The sequence below is a fragment of the Paramisgurnus dabryanus genome, chromosome 15 (assembly GCF_030506205.2).
Source record: "Paramisgurnus dabryanus chromosome 15, PD_genome_1.1, whole genome shotgun sequence".
Lineage (NCBI taxonomy): Eukaryota > Metazoa > Chordata > Actinopteri > Cypriniformes > Cobitidae > Paramisgurnus > Paramisgurnus dabryanus.
In genome coordinates, this window is record NC_133351.1 from 27,918,660 (window position 1) to 27,932,088 (window position 13,429).

General features: G+C 37.5%; 1 protein-coding gene across 2 annotated transcripts in view; it reads right to left on the bottom strand.

Annotated features, from left to right (window-relative positions):
* Window positions 1–253: 253 nt before the first annotated feature.
* col4a1 (collagen, type IV, alpha 1) overlaps window positions 254–13,429 on the bottom strand; it is an 86,345-nt gene continuing 73,169 nt past the window's right edge. Inside the window, exons 36-52 of one of the 2 annotated variants that reach the window (XM_065292943.1) lie at window positions 13,334–13,423; window positions 13,032–13,171; window positions 12,793–12,919; window positions 12,571–12,651; window positions 12,340–12,438; window positions 11,840–11,890; window positions 11,146–11,331; window positions 8,954–9,087; window positions 8,792–8,864; window positions 8,630–8,701; window positions 8,257–8,385; window positions 8,042–8,140; window positions 7,721–7,933; window positions 7,252–7,429; window positions 7,050–7,164; window positions 6,793–6,965; window positions 254–2,220 (exon numbers count right to left, since the gene is read on the bottom strand). In XM_065292943.1, the coding sequence (XP_065149015.1) occupies window positions 2,139–2,220; window positions 6,793–6,965; window positions 7,050–7,164; window positions 7,252–7,429; window positions 7,721–7,933; window positions 8,042–8,140; window positions 8,257–8,385; window positions 8,630–8,701; window positions 8,792–8,864; window positions 8,954–9,087; window positions 11,146–11,331; window positions 11,840–11,890; window positions 12,340–12,438; window positions 12,571–12,651; window positions 12,793–12,919; window positions 13,032–13,171; window positions 13,334–13,423 (2,042 nt within the window). In that variant the 3' untranslated portion in view covers window positions 254–2,138. Of the gene's footprint in view, window positions 2,221–6,792; window positions 6,966–7,049; window positions 7,165–7,251; window positions 7,430–7,720; window positions 7,934–8,041; window positions 8,141–8,256; window positions 8,386–8,629; window positions 8,702–8,791; window positions 8,865–8,953; window positions 9,088–11,145; window positions 11,332–11,839; window positions 11,891–12,339; window positions 12,439–12,570; window positions 12,652–12,788; window positions 12,920–13,031; window positions 13,172–13,333; window positions 13,424–13,429 lie in introns of both variants that reach the window. The other variant, XM_065292945.1, reaches the window with a different exon arrangement.

Sequence of the window (13,429 nt, forward strand, 5' to 3'; positions counted from 1 at the left end):
AGTTCTGTCCAATACTTACCCATTATGGGTCAAAAAATAACCCAACCATTGAAGGGCGCTTTAAGAAAGGTTTTGTTGTTGTAATTACACCCTCTTGTGAACAGTGTATGTATTGCAAATCATTGATGCCTGTGTGATAACTTTAAAAGTACACCTGTTTAACACGATAACTTTACCCTTTGCATAGGTATAATAATGATTTGGGTTTTGGATTGCATTAATGTGTCAGGAGAATAAAAGAACTACCTTTGGGTATAAAAACAAACGTTTATACAAACATTTTATTGTATGACACGGTTAGGGGTGAGGACATCACTGAAATCATTTGAAAAGCAACTTAAATTTCACTCAACCCCCGTATTCCAAAAGAAAGCGAGAGCCGTTAATACTAGAAATGAACATTCATGGGTACAACAATGCACATAGCTACAGCGGGTGTGTGAGGTCAGTGACACAGACGAAAGGAGAAACACCAATGTGTGGGCTCTGAAACACATTTATGATTCTTCACACCTAATGTCAAGGCACCTTAATATCTAAACACAGCCGGCATTTGCCTTTGGTTAAATTAGTGGAACAGCTTTAGGTCAACTGTGGTGAACTTTATATACAAGGGTTTTTTTTTTTTTTGTATAGAGCCAAGTAGTGTGGATTTCATAGTCAAGTATTATCAGTGTAGTGTAAATGATAAATATTAACAGCATAAGCAACAAATCTTCTACGTAGATGGGTTGCGTGTAGGCTCTTTGGACTAACAGCTGAGGCATTAAGACAAAAGTAAAGTAACGCATAAGTTACTCATAAGAAAGTTTTTATCAAATATGGCAGGAAAAGTGTTAACTTCAGACATGAACTCTACATTCTGGATTAGCATTTTGATATGAGTCTTCAAGGTTATCCAGAATCAAGCCAAGCATTCAAGTCAATTGCATATTACATGGAAGATGTTAAAAGGTTAATGAAAACTTTTTGGTTAATTTAAAGGCAAAAGAGGTAATGGGCATCAAGCACATCATGCATCTTGCTTTAGAAAGACAAAACATGAGCAGAGAAACAAAAAGCATCTTATAATTGTGAGATGTGTGAGTGTTTTTACTTTCTTTGTTTAAATGGGGAGTGACAGGAAAATAGAAAGATGACAATTTTATCCACCAGCAGTAATCTTCAAACTTAATCACAAGTTTCTTTGGAAGATTTGTGGTCTGCTATGCCTATGTGAACAGGTAAGAGGACAACATTACCAAAAAAGCATCCGTTTATAGGAGGTGGTCTTACCGGGAAATCTTTGGCATAAAAAGCAAGCCCACCTTATTGAAACCGTGCCATTATCTAAGAGTAACGACAACATTAATGCACCAAAGGCAGGCAGACCAGACACACCCATAAGCATGAACACACACATACAGTATACACCAAAACCTGGATTTAAACATTGTGGGTTTCAGGCCACACGGTGGCATTAGAAAACAGTGCAGAATATGACAGTTTATGTGCCAAAATTTGACTCCGCAGTGGTTAGTAGAAATCAACCATCAATCTAGAAAGCAAAAGGCCCTGTGGCGCTTAAACTCTCTTACATAAATAATTAAGTCTAACAAAATCGATTTACCTGAAAAGTTAATGATGGCATTGTGTTAACTACTGCTGTAAATAAAAAAACAAAGCTCAAACTTTACGTTTCCTACATCATTCAAAGAGGGTGCTGACAAACTTGCTTGCGGTGAAGTACAAAAGTTAGTGAAAGTTGATTATAAAATAGATAGAAATAAACAGGATATTTGCATTTGATATTACTGAGTGGCATGATAAATAAAGATAAAAAACATATGAAGGCCTGAATTGAAATAGCATCCAATTCATGTAAGCTCTTGGTCAGGGTGATTACCTGCTTACTAATAGATATACTCAGTGCAAGTGTAAACAGGTGTCATTCATTAAAGACACAATGGTACAATGTTAGTAAGGCAAATGTGCCGGTAGATCTTGATCTTCCGTTGCTATGATCTTGGGAACGTTGAGACGTGTAGTTTTTCTATACATGTTCTTTTTCCATGGCTTTTCATAGAAGTAGCACCATATGTTTCGTAGTTTGTTCATAAAGCTGGAACATACAGACCAGAGGCAACGCTGAGACCGGTCTATACTCTCTTCATGCACACCTGACACCTGCTGATGTGAGTCCGTAGATTCCCAGCTTTTAGTGTTGTTGGGATAGGTTTCCTGCAAACCACGATAAACACAGAAAGTTAAATATACAGGATGTTGTTGTGAAAGAGAAACAAACAAAAAAAGAGCATTAGCTTTCATTTAACATCAAGAATTGAATACACTCGAGTAGGGGTGACCCCGAATAGTCGAAGATTTGATGCATCGATAGGAGAAGCCTGATTCGACTACCAATCTCACAGTCCAATCGTCGCAGATGTGTTATGAAATGAGGATCATTCCATTTTGGCCGTATATGGGTGCACACATTATCTGATTTCACATATAACAGCTTTCTCACAATATATTAATATACTGCATATTATGATAATGCTGCAAATAATATGTGAAGTAGCAGCTTTCAATAAATATTTTTAAAATGCGTTAATAAATCCAACAACCCCTGTGACCGGGCTACACGTGCATAAGAGGTTTCTATGTTAATAAACCATTGCCTCTTTGTTTCTACATTTAAAAGACATAGCTGGCAAATGATATTATGCCTTTCGTTCTTTTAATAATTTCTATATTTTATTTTATTTATAAATCACTTTGGGTTATCTGATTTAACTATTTGGCTTGTGTTTTGTTTCCGTGCACTTGAGGCATTTTGCATATTTGTTCTGCACTTTGTTACTTCTGACCTTATTTTATTAAAAAAATTGTATTTATTATAAACGTAAATTCCGATCTAATTTAAGTATGTAAATTTTGGATAGCTTTTCGTTGTATGGATGTTGCGCTGTTGCGTGCTGGATATGCTTGTGCATGTAATTTAGCCGAACGGGCTAGGTGCTCTGCGTCTCATATTTAGGAGTTCATCAAACTAAACATTAAAAAACGGATGTTTTTCGACGAGTATAAGTTTTTAAAATGTATTTAAAACAAAGGTGTTATCTTGTCAAAAGTTAAACTACAAAACAGGTAAGCCGTTTTTTTAAATTTCGGTGATGAAACGGAAACTATCTGCACGACTGCACCGAACCTATTTCTGCCTGACACGAATGTCTTTCTTGTGATTTAATATTATGGTCGGGCGGTGTTCACTTTCAAATGATAGCAAAGAGATTCCTTAAATAAATAATATCATCCGGTCTTTCTGTATCTAAAGTGAATACAGAGATGATCAAAGTCAAAGCAAGCAAGCAGGTATTTCTGTGCTAAATAATAACAGGTAGTGTCTATAAAATCATTGATTTCAGTGTATTTCATGTTATAAATTAACGTTTAATGAATTGTATATAAAGATTAGTTTTTATCATTTACAGTCACAATCACAAATTATTTGTCATTTCTCATTTGTCGGGTTTTTTTGGTCATGACTGCTTTGACGCGCTATATCTCCAAATTAAATAAAAACACTTAATTGTTGCCAAGGCAGGATCACCTTTGTTATTTTTTTAGGTTTAGTTATCAAAATGTATTTTTGTGTGATGTTCTGTAGATCGTGGCTTTAAAATGTTATGAGGAATATTTAAACAAATGTTGCCTTACATTTTACCTTAAAAAAATATAAATGCATCCTCAGTTTTGTCTTCGTTTATTACTTGAAAGACAGTTTTGGTCACTTTATCAGAAAGTTGTTTATGTGTGCTGCTTGTGAAAGAAAATAAAAGTTACCAATTTGTACCTGGTCTGGCCCCCTCCCAACCCATGCACACAAACATAGATATGATTCGACTATCGGTCGACTATGGAAAGATTCGACAATTCTGATTCGAATATGTAAATCCTTAGTCGAGGACACCCCTACACTCGAGTCGCAAAATCTAGGATTAGACTGATAACATTTAAATAATATTTTCTGGTGAAAAACTAATTCTTCGGAAGAGTATTAGAGGCAAGAACAAAAAACATCTCGTGATGTACAGGAAACCCTCTGTTGCATTATACAATGACATGTTTACTCTTTGAATCCTCTAATATGAAATCCTAAAAATATTTAATCCTAATATGAAATGAGGACACAAACCATAAAAGTACACAATACTAAATTACTCAATTTGAAAATTTGCTGGTGTGTGCAGACAATGTAATTGTACAGTATATACAGTATTAGGCAGGGGCCGGCTACCGTTACAGTTCGTTGACTAAACTCCGCCCACATGAATACGTCGGTCACCAGCTTTGGCTCAAACGGCTCTGCTAAGCTAAGCTGCTATCGAATCACAGCACACTTAACAAACTACACAATCAGAACTCGTCACGTATTTCTGAAGGAGGAACTTCACAGAACAAGGAAGACATCAGCCTGTTTTGAGGACAGTGAAAACAGCGCTATACAGATAAGTGAATTGTGTGAAAAATGCCGCGTTTTTTTACACGTGAAACATGAACACATGTTATATTGCACACTGTAAACACAATCAAAGCTTCAAAATCACAGACAGAACGGGAGCTTTAAGGGGGCGTGTACACCAAAGTTTTTAAACGGCACTAAAAATGCCAGGCGGACGCCGACTGCCAGCCCATTCAGCTGCGCTTTGGTTGCAGTGATACTTCTGCTTTGTTTATCAGTTGTTAAGCGATGCACCGGTTGGTTGTTGTGATGTTTATCCCGCTCCTAAGGGCGCTAAGAGGGGATGCACACCAAAGCTTTATGCTTTGTTTTCAATTGTTTCCAATGGAAGCGCTGTGTTTTTCAAAACCCGGCACTTGCCAGTTTTTCCGCACTCAGCGCTGAGCATCAAGAGTAGAAAGAGATTCAACTTTGGGTGAAAAGTCAATGTCAGTTCTCACACGGCCGTCCAATCACAATGGAGGAGGGGCGGGACAAGTATCACAACAACCAACCGGCTCACAGCTCAAGTATCACTGCTACCAAAGCGCTCAGCTGAAAAAACAGCTAACATTCGGCGTCCTCCAGGCAATTTTAGACGCGTAAAATGCTTTGGTGTGGAAAACCGCAGAGCGCCGGCTTTCACCAGGAAAAAAAACACCATTTTGAAATGCGTTGTGCTACCATTGGAAACAATTGAAAATATACGGTGGCATAAAAGCTTTGCTGTGTACACTACCCAACTGTTTTTGGTTTCTATGGCGATGCATCAAGATTGTCACCTGAACGTGGTGCTTTCCTGCATATTGGCCAAAACGCATTTAGTTTCTTTTTTATTATAAACATTCTTATTTGCAGAGATGGACAAAACAACAATAAAATATTATTAACATTAACTTACAAACTGACTATGCTTTATGTAGTCTGTAATTTGTTTTAGTGAAACATTTTATAATATCAGCATCAGTACATGCAATAAAGCATCCAAATTTTCTAATGTTCGGTATTCACGATTTACTTTATTTATTGTTTACTTGCAAACGCTTTGAAAAGTTTTATTAGGTTTACCATGTTTTTAATGTTTTTCATTGATTTGTAAACATTACTCTGCATTTTATTGTGGTGTTTGTGAAATACCATGCCTTAAAACACTTTATAAAAAGCTATTTTTGTAAATATATATATATATATATATATATAAATAAATGACAATGTGTAAATATAAATAATAAATGAATCACTGTGTGTCGAAAGAGCGGATTTAAATCTGTAAATAAAGTCAGTACATCAAAAAACAGATTTTTTTTTTCAAGAAAAATTTGGAATAAAATAAAATAAAATGATAAGAATAGTCTTAATATTTCGAGAATAAAGACGAAAATTTAAAGCAATACAAATGTAAAGTTGTAATATTTGAATAACATTTACCCTACTGAAAAATGCAGCTAAGACCAGCATCAGCTGGTGAGCTGGTTTTAGCTGGTTTTGCAAGCTGTGTTTTGGTCACTTTTTAAGGTGGTCTAGCTGGACAGACTGAAAGACCAGCTGTCCCACTACTGTAGCTTGACCAGCTTTGCCAGGCTGGGAGGACCAACTTAAAGCAGCTACTGCCACCTTAAACCAGATGGTCTTAGCTGGATTTTTCAGTATGTTTCAAACTAAAACTGAACTTTTCATATTTTGACATCAAACTGACCTGATTATCGGTTATTTCAAGAGGGGGAGCTAAAAATACTAGATTTGATGTATTGGCTGTGTTATTACAGATAATTATACATAAAATGATCCATCATTAACTCTTTCACCGCCAGCGTTTTTAAAAAAAGTTGCCAGCCAGCGCCAGCGTTTTTCATGATTTTCACCAAAGTTTAATGCCTTCCAGAAAATGTTCTTCTTTAAATAAATAAACATACAATATATCAAATGAAAGAACAGTCCCTCTGCTTTCAAACAAAAAAACCCGTTTCATCCTACCTTTAGTGGTTCTTTTGCAATCAGCTTTTGAATATGGGTAGGTTTTTGCAAAAACACCATATTTTGAGCAAAAAGCAAAAATAATTCCATTTTTGTGACTGACTTTTCATAGAGATCCCATTCAGAGCGATCTTTTAAACAAACACGGACATGCAGCAAAGACGGAAAATCTCGTCATTGGCGGGGAAGCGTTTTCTCTTAATTGACGAGATATCTCGTCAATGGCGGGGAAAGAGTTAAAAGGGGTGCTAAACAAAAAGCCCAACTTATGAATAAAACCCCTAATATACTAAATATAATAATTCAAAAGTGATATAAAGAGTGTTAATGCTTACGTAAACATTTCGCTGTCATCTATGGTGGCTAACCAGAAGCTGTATGAATTAGCGTAGTAGTTGCAGGTGCCACGGCCGTGACACTCAATGAAGGGAGCAGAGCGGAACTCTTCCAAACAAGAGCCAGGCGAGGCTAAAGCCTGACCCGAACCCTCAGCACCAGCACTGGTGTGCTGTTTAACAGAGATAGAAAGAGTCATTTAAAGTCATGTATGCAAATATGCTTTCTCCAAGAACTATAGCTTTGGCCCCCTCACCATGACAAAAGAGTATCCGATCCACATGGAAGCCCAACCGTCAGGGCAGGGTGGGATCATGATGGTCTGACTGTGTACGGCTATAACCATAGCAGGAGCTTCACATACTGAACATCTGCCAGACAAATACATATCGTACACACAGATGAAAATGATGATATATTTTGACTCACTGAAAGATGCATCTTAAAACAACACAAACCTGCTGATGAAGGGTTTTATGCTCTGACCGGTAATGGGAGCCATGCTCATGGGCATTGGCTCTGGAGAGGTGAGCCAGTAGGAATAGTCATTGCGAGATGCAAAGTTGCATACGTTGTTGATGTTGCAGAAAAGGAAAGGCATAGGACTGAATTTCCTTAGGCAGCTGCCAGCTGTGCCTATGGATTAAAGCGATTAGGAATACAGGTTAGGATTAGGAATGCACACTGTACAATTTTGGCCAATTTTGAGAATCATAAAGATTTCTATAATCCTAGGCCAAAATCTGTATTCCACAGCCGATTGATGACCATTATCCGATTAAACTCTGTAACACATTTTAAGACATTTTGTAGTGTGGCTTCTCCTATAATCCATGGAGATCCCATGGTGTTAATGTACATTGCGCATGTCTTGAACAGTTTGAGTAAATAATGGCACAGTTTTCTTTTTGGGGTACTCAGGCTGACCTAGGTCTTGCCCATGTGATCTCTCGTTGCCTTGGACATAAAGGAGGGAGTATCCATCGTATATCAGCGTGGTTCCATCTGGACATTGTGGAACGTCAACATTCTGACTGTGACGAGTTACCAGGAAGCCGTGGTCCATCGAGGAAGGTCCAGGGGGGCCAAGGCGACCTGGAATACCGTCAGGCCCTGGAGGTCCAGGGTAACCTCTGGGACCTACAGAACACAGAAATTGACCATTTACATAATCAGTTAACAAAAAATGATCATTTGGGAAATTTGAGAAAATAATTGAATCATGTATTTTGTGATCTATGCTCGTACCAGAGGGTCCAGTTGGTCCGGGCTCTCCTTTGGCTCCCGGATGTCCATTATAGCCAGGTGTCCCATCAGATCCTTTTAAACCTGGTGAACCCGTCACACCTAAAAGTGTGGTTTCCAAGAAGGGATGTCAATGAAAATATGCATGGGGTGTTTGGAAAAAAACTGCTGGTTATAGTTTGTGTATAGTTGTATAATTAGATATTTTAAACCCTCACCCTGTTCTCCTTTTATTCCGGGAAAGCCTTGGGGTCCAACTGGACCTTGGATACCTTGGGGGCCAGAAAGACCAGGATCTCCCTTTACAAATGTGTGTGGCCCAGGGGGTCCAGGGGGGCCTTCATTGCCTGAAAAGATACATTTATTTTATTTGCAATGTACTACAAGTACAATGCTTTACCACTTCTTCAAGGAGCTACATTTAAATGGTATAATCTTAATAAACATTTCAATATTATTTTAATTATACAAATATGATTATCCAAACAAATATTTGCCTAAAACCAAATGGCTACTAATAATATCACTTAAACAATAAACATAAAACAATTTCTGCAATATCATATAGAAAACAGTGGTTTTTTTTAATACCTTTAAGTCCTGGATATCCTCTGTCCCCACTTTCACCTTTCGGACCGATCACTCCTAAACCCCCCTTTGCACCTGGAGAAATACAGAGCTTAATTAATTCAAACCAACCATCTCTGCTAAGTATTCCTTTATATAAGTATGACATTTATATATAATTCTTACCAGGGAAACCGGGAACGCCCTGTGGTCCCATCTCACCCTTGGGCCCATTAAAACCAGGCAATCCAGACTCACCCTAAATAGTACATCTGTATTAAAACTAACTCCGTAACCTTTAGTTAAAAGGTAAAACATTGGAACAAGTAAATAATGCCTTAAACTCACAGGAATGCCAGCAAAACCTTTGTCTCCTTTATAACCTTGGGAGCCTTGTGGACCTGGGTAGCCCACATCTCCTTTATCTCCTTTAGCTCCAAAATTGCCTGGAATACCAGGTGGGCCTGGTTCACCTATTGCACCTGTTGTTTACAAGAGATTATGTTAAAAGTAGATTTTGATGTATTTAGTAAAGTACAGAGTTTCGGCAAATAATGAAACATCAAGAATCATCACATTCATCTGATTCGTTGACATTCGTCCATTCATCCGATCACTCGGCCTGGTCTCACTGTTAATACATAGTATTAATACATAACTTTCAAAAACACAAAACTTTTTGTATGTTTAAATAAATGCTGAAGGGTACAATGTAGATGTATTTGCAACATTTATTCGTAGCATTTTTACAGCTACAAAACATAAAACATTTACATATATTTCATACCATAAAGATTGTTGTAGATTAACCATTTTATAGATAATGTTACCACCCTAACCCTACCCCAAACCTTACCCTAAGCCCTTTTTATACAAAAATAAAAAAATATGTAATGTATGTTACATTTTATGTAACAATATATCATTTAAAAGATATTTCAAGCCGCCAATACAGTACTACTCCCTAAACCTACCCAAAACTGTTTATTAAAATCATGTACTGTTAAAAGACAGACATATAATATGACAGTCATGTGTAATCACAATAACTTATTTATTGTGAAATTTTAAAGCAGTACCAAAAGTAGTTAAAATGACAATGTGCTGCAGCCGCGGTCCACTCAAGAGTATGTAAAGTTCAGATAAGTATTAAAGTTATTAATCCACACAAACGTTAATCTGGATTTTCTCTGAAAGGCGCGCATTTCTAATTTTAAAGGTGACATAGAATGATTGAACGGGGTATTTGTCCTTGTGACATGTAGACAAAAATGTTTTTGTTTGGGTCTGTAATGTCTTAGAAGCTTCCTAAAAACCTCTCTCAGATAGCTCTATAGGGTGGGGGATTTTAAACAAGTGGTTTTGCACCTATTTGGCTCCCCCTACTGGCTTAACTTGCAATCTCATTACTGATTGGCTGACTTTGCTGCCACTCAAAAAATGTAGCCAATTATTTTAAAGTGGAGGGGCAGGGAGATGCCTGTGATGTCATAAGCATCAGTTTTTCAGATTGGGCCGTTTTCTGGCTGACATTTCTAAAAGAGGAATTTCTATGAGACTGAGATGTTTAGCATGTCTAGCACTTGTTGTATGTTCCTGAATGCGGGTAGACTACCATTATTCAACAAAGACAAGGTAAAAATGGTTTTTCATTCTCTAAAAAGTACATTGACTGAAAGACTCAATAAAAAAAATCTGTGATGTAGCACGCAAGAGCCAATGAGTGTTTGATATTACTGCCATAAAGCAATGTATCGTAAAGCTTCTTGAGGCACAATATTTGAATTTAAATTAATAAGTAATACAAGATTTGACGTTTACGTCGCTGATGAAACTAGAATCAAGTACGCTAAAGAGCTAAATAGTTTCTCGCAATCATTAATTTTAAAGATTATGGCGAATGAATAAAATGAACTTCTTTTGTGAATTTATGATGTGTTTTGATGTAATTTGTTGCATAGTAAAAAAATGCTTTGTGTGTATTGGTAAACAAACTAAATATTATATTGGTTCAATTATTACATAAATGTTATTCATTTTAAGGTTTTACAGTGTAGTCTTTTTAATATTGTGTAATTCTCTGAAAGTCATGTACACTTTAGGTAAATGAGTGAACTGTCTTAAATAAAAAAGTCAGAAAATACGACATGAAAACATGTCATTAATATGAGTAAGAAACGCCAATGTGAATAGGAATACTGACAAATTTGTACATCTGTAAAGTTGTTAATACGTTAAATAATACGTATTAGTCCTGTCGATACAGGACGAAATTAGACGTATCAGTTTGTATAAAAACGAAATCAAATGTCCATGTGGTGCAACGTAAAAATACACATTAATACAATATTATTCTCATTAAATCACTTTAGAAAGCATCAATCAAATATTACTCGAACAAGAGAGAGTTAAGAGAGAGAGTTAAATACAGTGGACATTGGTAAATAATGGTTCTCGACAATGATAAAGCCACATACGTTGGCATGATGTAAGATTTCTTTATATTTTTAGAGAACTTTTAAAAGGTCTGGAGAGTTTACCTTTTTCTCCTGACTCCCCCTGACTTCCTCTGTCCCCTTTAGGTCCCTCCATAGGTGTTCCTGGAAATCCTCTTTCTCCAGGGCGACCTTGATCCCCTCGGTAGCCTGGCAGACCCTTATCTCCTTTGGTTCCAGGAATACCTGAACTCCCAGGAAGGCCAGGAATACCAGGGGAGCCTTTATCACCTTTAGACGTAATAGAGATGTATAAATTAATTGACATAACATTTCATTAACTCTTTCCCCGCCATTGACAAGTTATCTCGTCAATCTGCAATACTTTCCCTAGGGCAAACAGCTGTATGTTCATGTATGTTGTAAAGATCGCTCTGCATCTGATCTCTATCAAAAGTCCTTCACAAAAATGGAATTATCTCAGCTTTTTGCTCAAAATTTGGTATTTTTGATGAAACCTACCCATATTTGAGAGGTGATAAAAACAGAACACATGAAGGTAGGATGAAACTGATTTTTTGTTTGAAAGCAGAGGGTCTGTTCTTTTATTTCATATATTGTATGTTTATATATTTAAAAAGGAGCATTTTCTGGAAGGCATCAAACTTTTGTGAAAATCATGAAAAATGCTGGCGGCGAATGAGTTAACATTCCCAATTTTACCTTTTTTAACATTAACTGCATTGTGATACATTCTAAATTATATTTCTTCAGTCATTTTGGGATCTTTGATTCTGACCTTTGCTGCCAGATTCTCCACGGGGTCCAGGGAATCCCAACCCAGGAATACCTTAAAATGAAGGAGAAGGGAGTTATTGCACTGCATTCATGTGTGCTGCACCATGCACATTTTAACTCGCAGTCAAAGTTTTAATCACAAACAAACTATATTTTGTATATTTTAGGATTATTAAATTGCACTTTTTAACCAAAGTTAGTTGCCTGATGAACGAATAAAGGATTTTCTGCTCATAATGACCAAAATAAATCATAAAATAACATCACAAATTGGGCCACATTAAAATTGGCCATGCATCTAGAAACATAGTCCAAAGCACTGTGGGCACGTTAAAGCCTGCACTGCAAAAATGCAACAAAGCTGTAAAGCCCCAGCAAAGTGCATTGTGGTCATCTGCTGTTTCCTTCACAACCACTCAAATACCCTTTATTTAAACATTCTCCTTACATACATTAAATTCTACACATTTTTCAAACACTTTTACATCTACAAGAACTCACCAGATACACCCTTCTCTCCAATTGATCCAGGAATGCCATCTTCTCCTGGTACACCTTTATCTCCTTTTGGGCCTGGAGGACCCTGTAGACCAGGTTCACCTGGTTAAACAACAGGAAAAATCTCAGGAGGATGTACAGCACCAACTGGACAATACTTTCTGTGGCAGCTTTACACAATGTACACATAAACATACACCAAACATCTGGCACAAATTTTTCACTTTGACTTACCATCACGTCCTGGAAATCCAGGATCTCCTGGAGAACCTGGCAACCCACTGACACCCTTCTCACCTGGCCTCCCTGGGCTACCTGCTCAGCAATAAATATTGTTTGTATTGTCTGTTACAGCACGTATTATTATACAACTGCCTTAATTAACAATAATGAGTTAATAATCAATGAAAAAGATCATTTAACCGTAATTTGCACTGGCTTCTGTAAGAAACTTGCCTGGGTAACCAGCGGATCCTGGGTCTCCTTTAGGTCCTTGACTACCAGTAACACCTGGAGTTCCAATTGTGCCTTTCTCTCCCTTCTGTCCAGGTTCACCAGGAAAACCAGGGTCTCCTATATTTCCCTGTTAATGAAGAAGTGTGAAGAGGAGTGAAATTAATGAAACCACTGAAGACATCTTTTGGCACAGTCAGTGCACATTACACACTTGATGGTAATTCTCATGCAAATGATACCTTTTGTCCAGGGGGACCAGGGAATCCTACTCCTGGCTCACCCGGGTCTCCTCTATCCCCTTTAAGTCCCTCAGAGCCCTTAAATCCCGGGTGGCCTGTTATTCCAGCAGTACCTTTAGTGCCTTTTGGCCCCATTGGACCTGAAAACCACAAATGATCCACCCGTGTTATGACCCTTACCCAGTAACATCTTGCATGTAGTAGTGGTGACAGATTAGGCCGGGGACACAGTAGTCCTGGCATAAGCTATGCCCTGTCTATGAAACTAGGCTTATGTGACCAGAGGAGAATATTGTATGTACCTGGTTCTCCCATGTCTCCTCTTGAACCTGTCTCTCCAGGGTCTCCAGTACGTCCTGGGAACCCAGGAAGTCCAGAGTCCCCTTTCAAACCTGTAG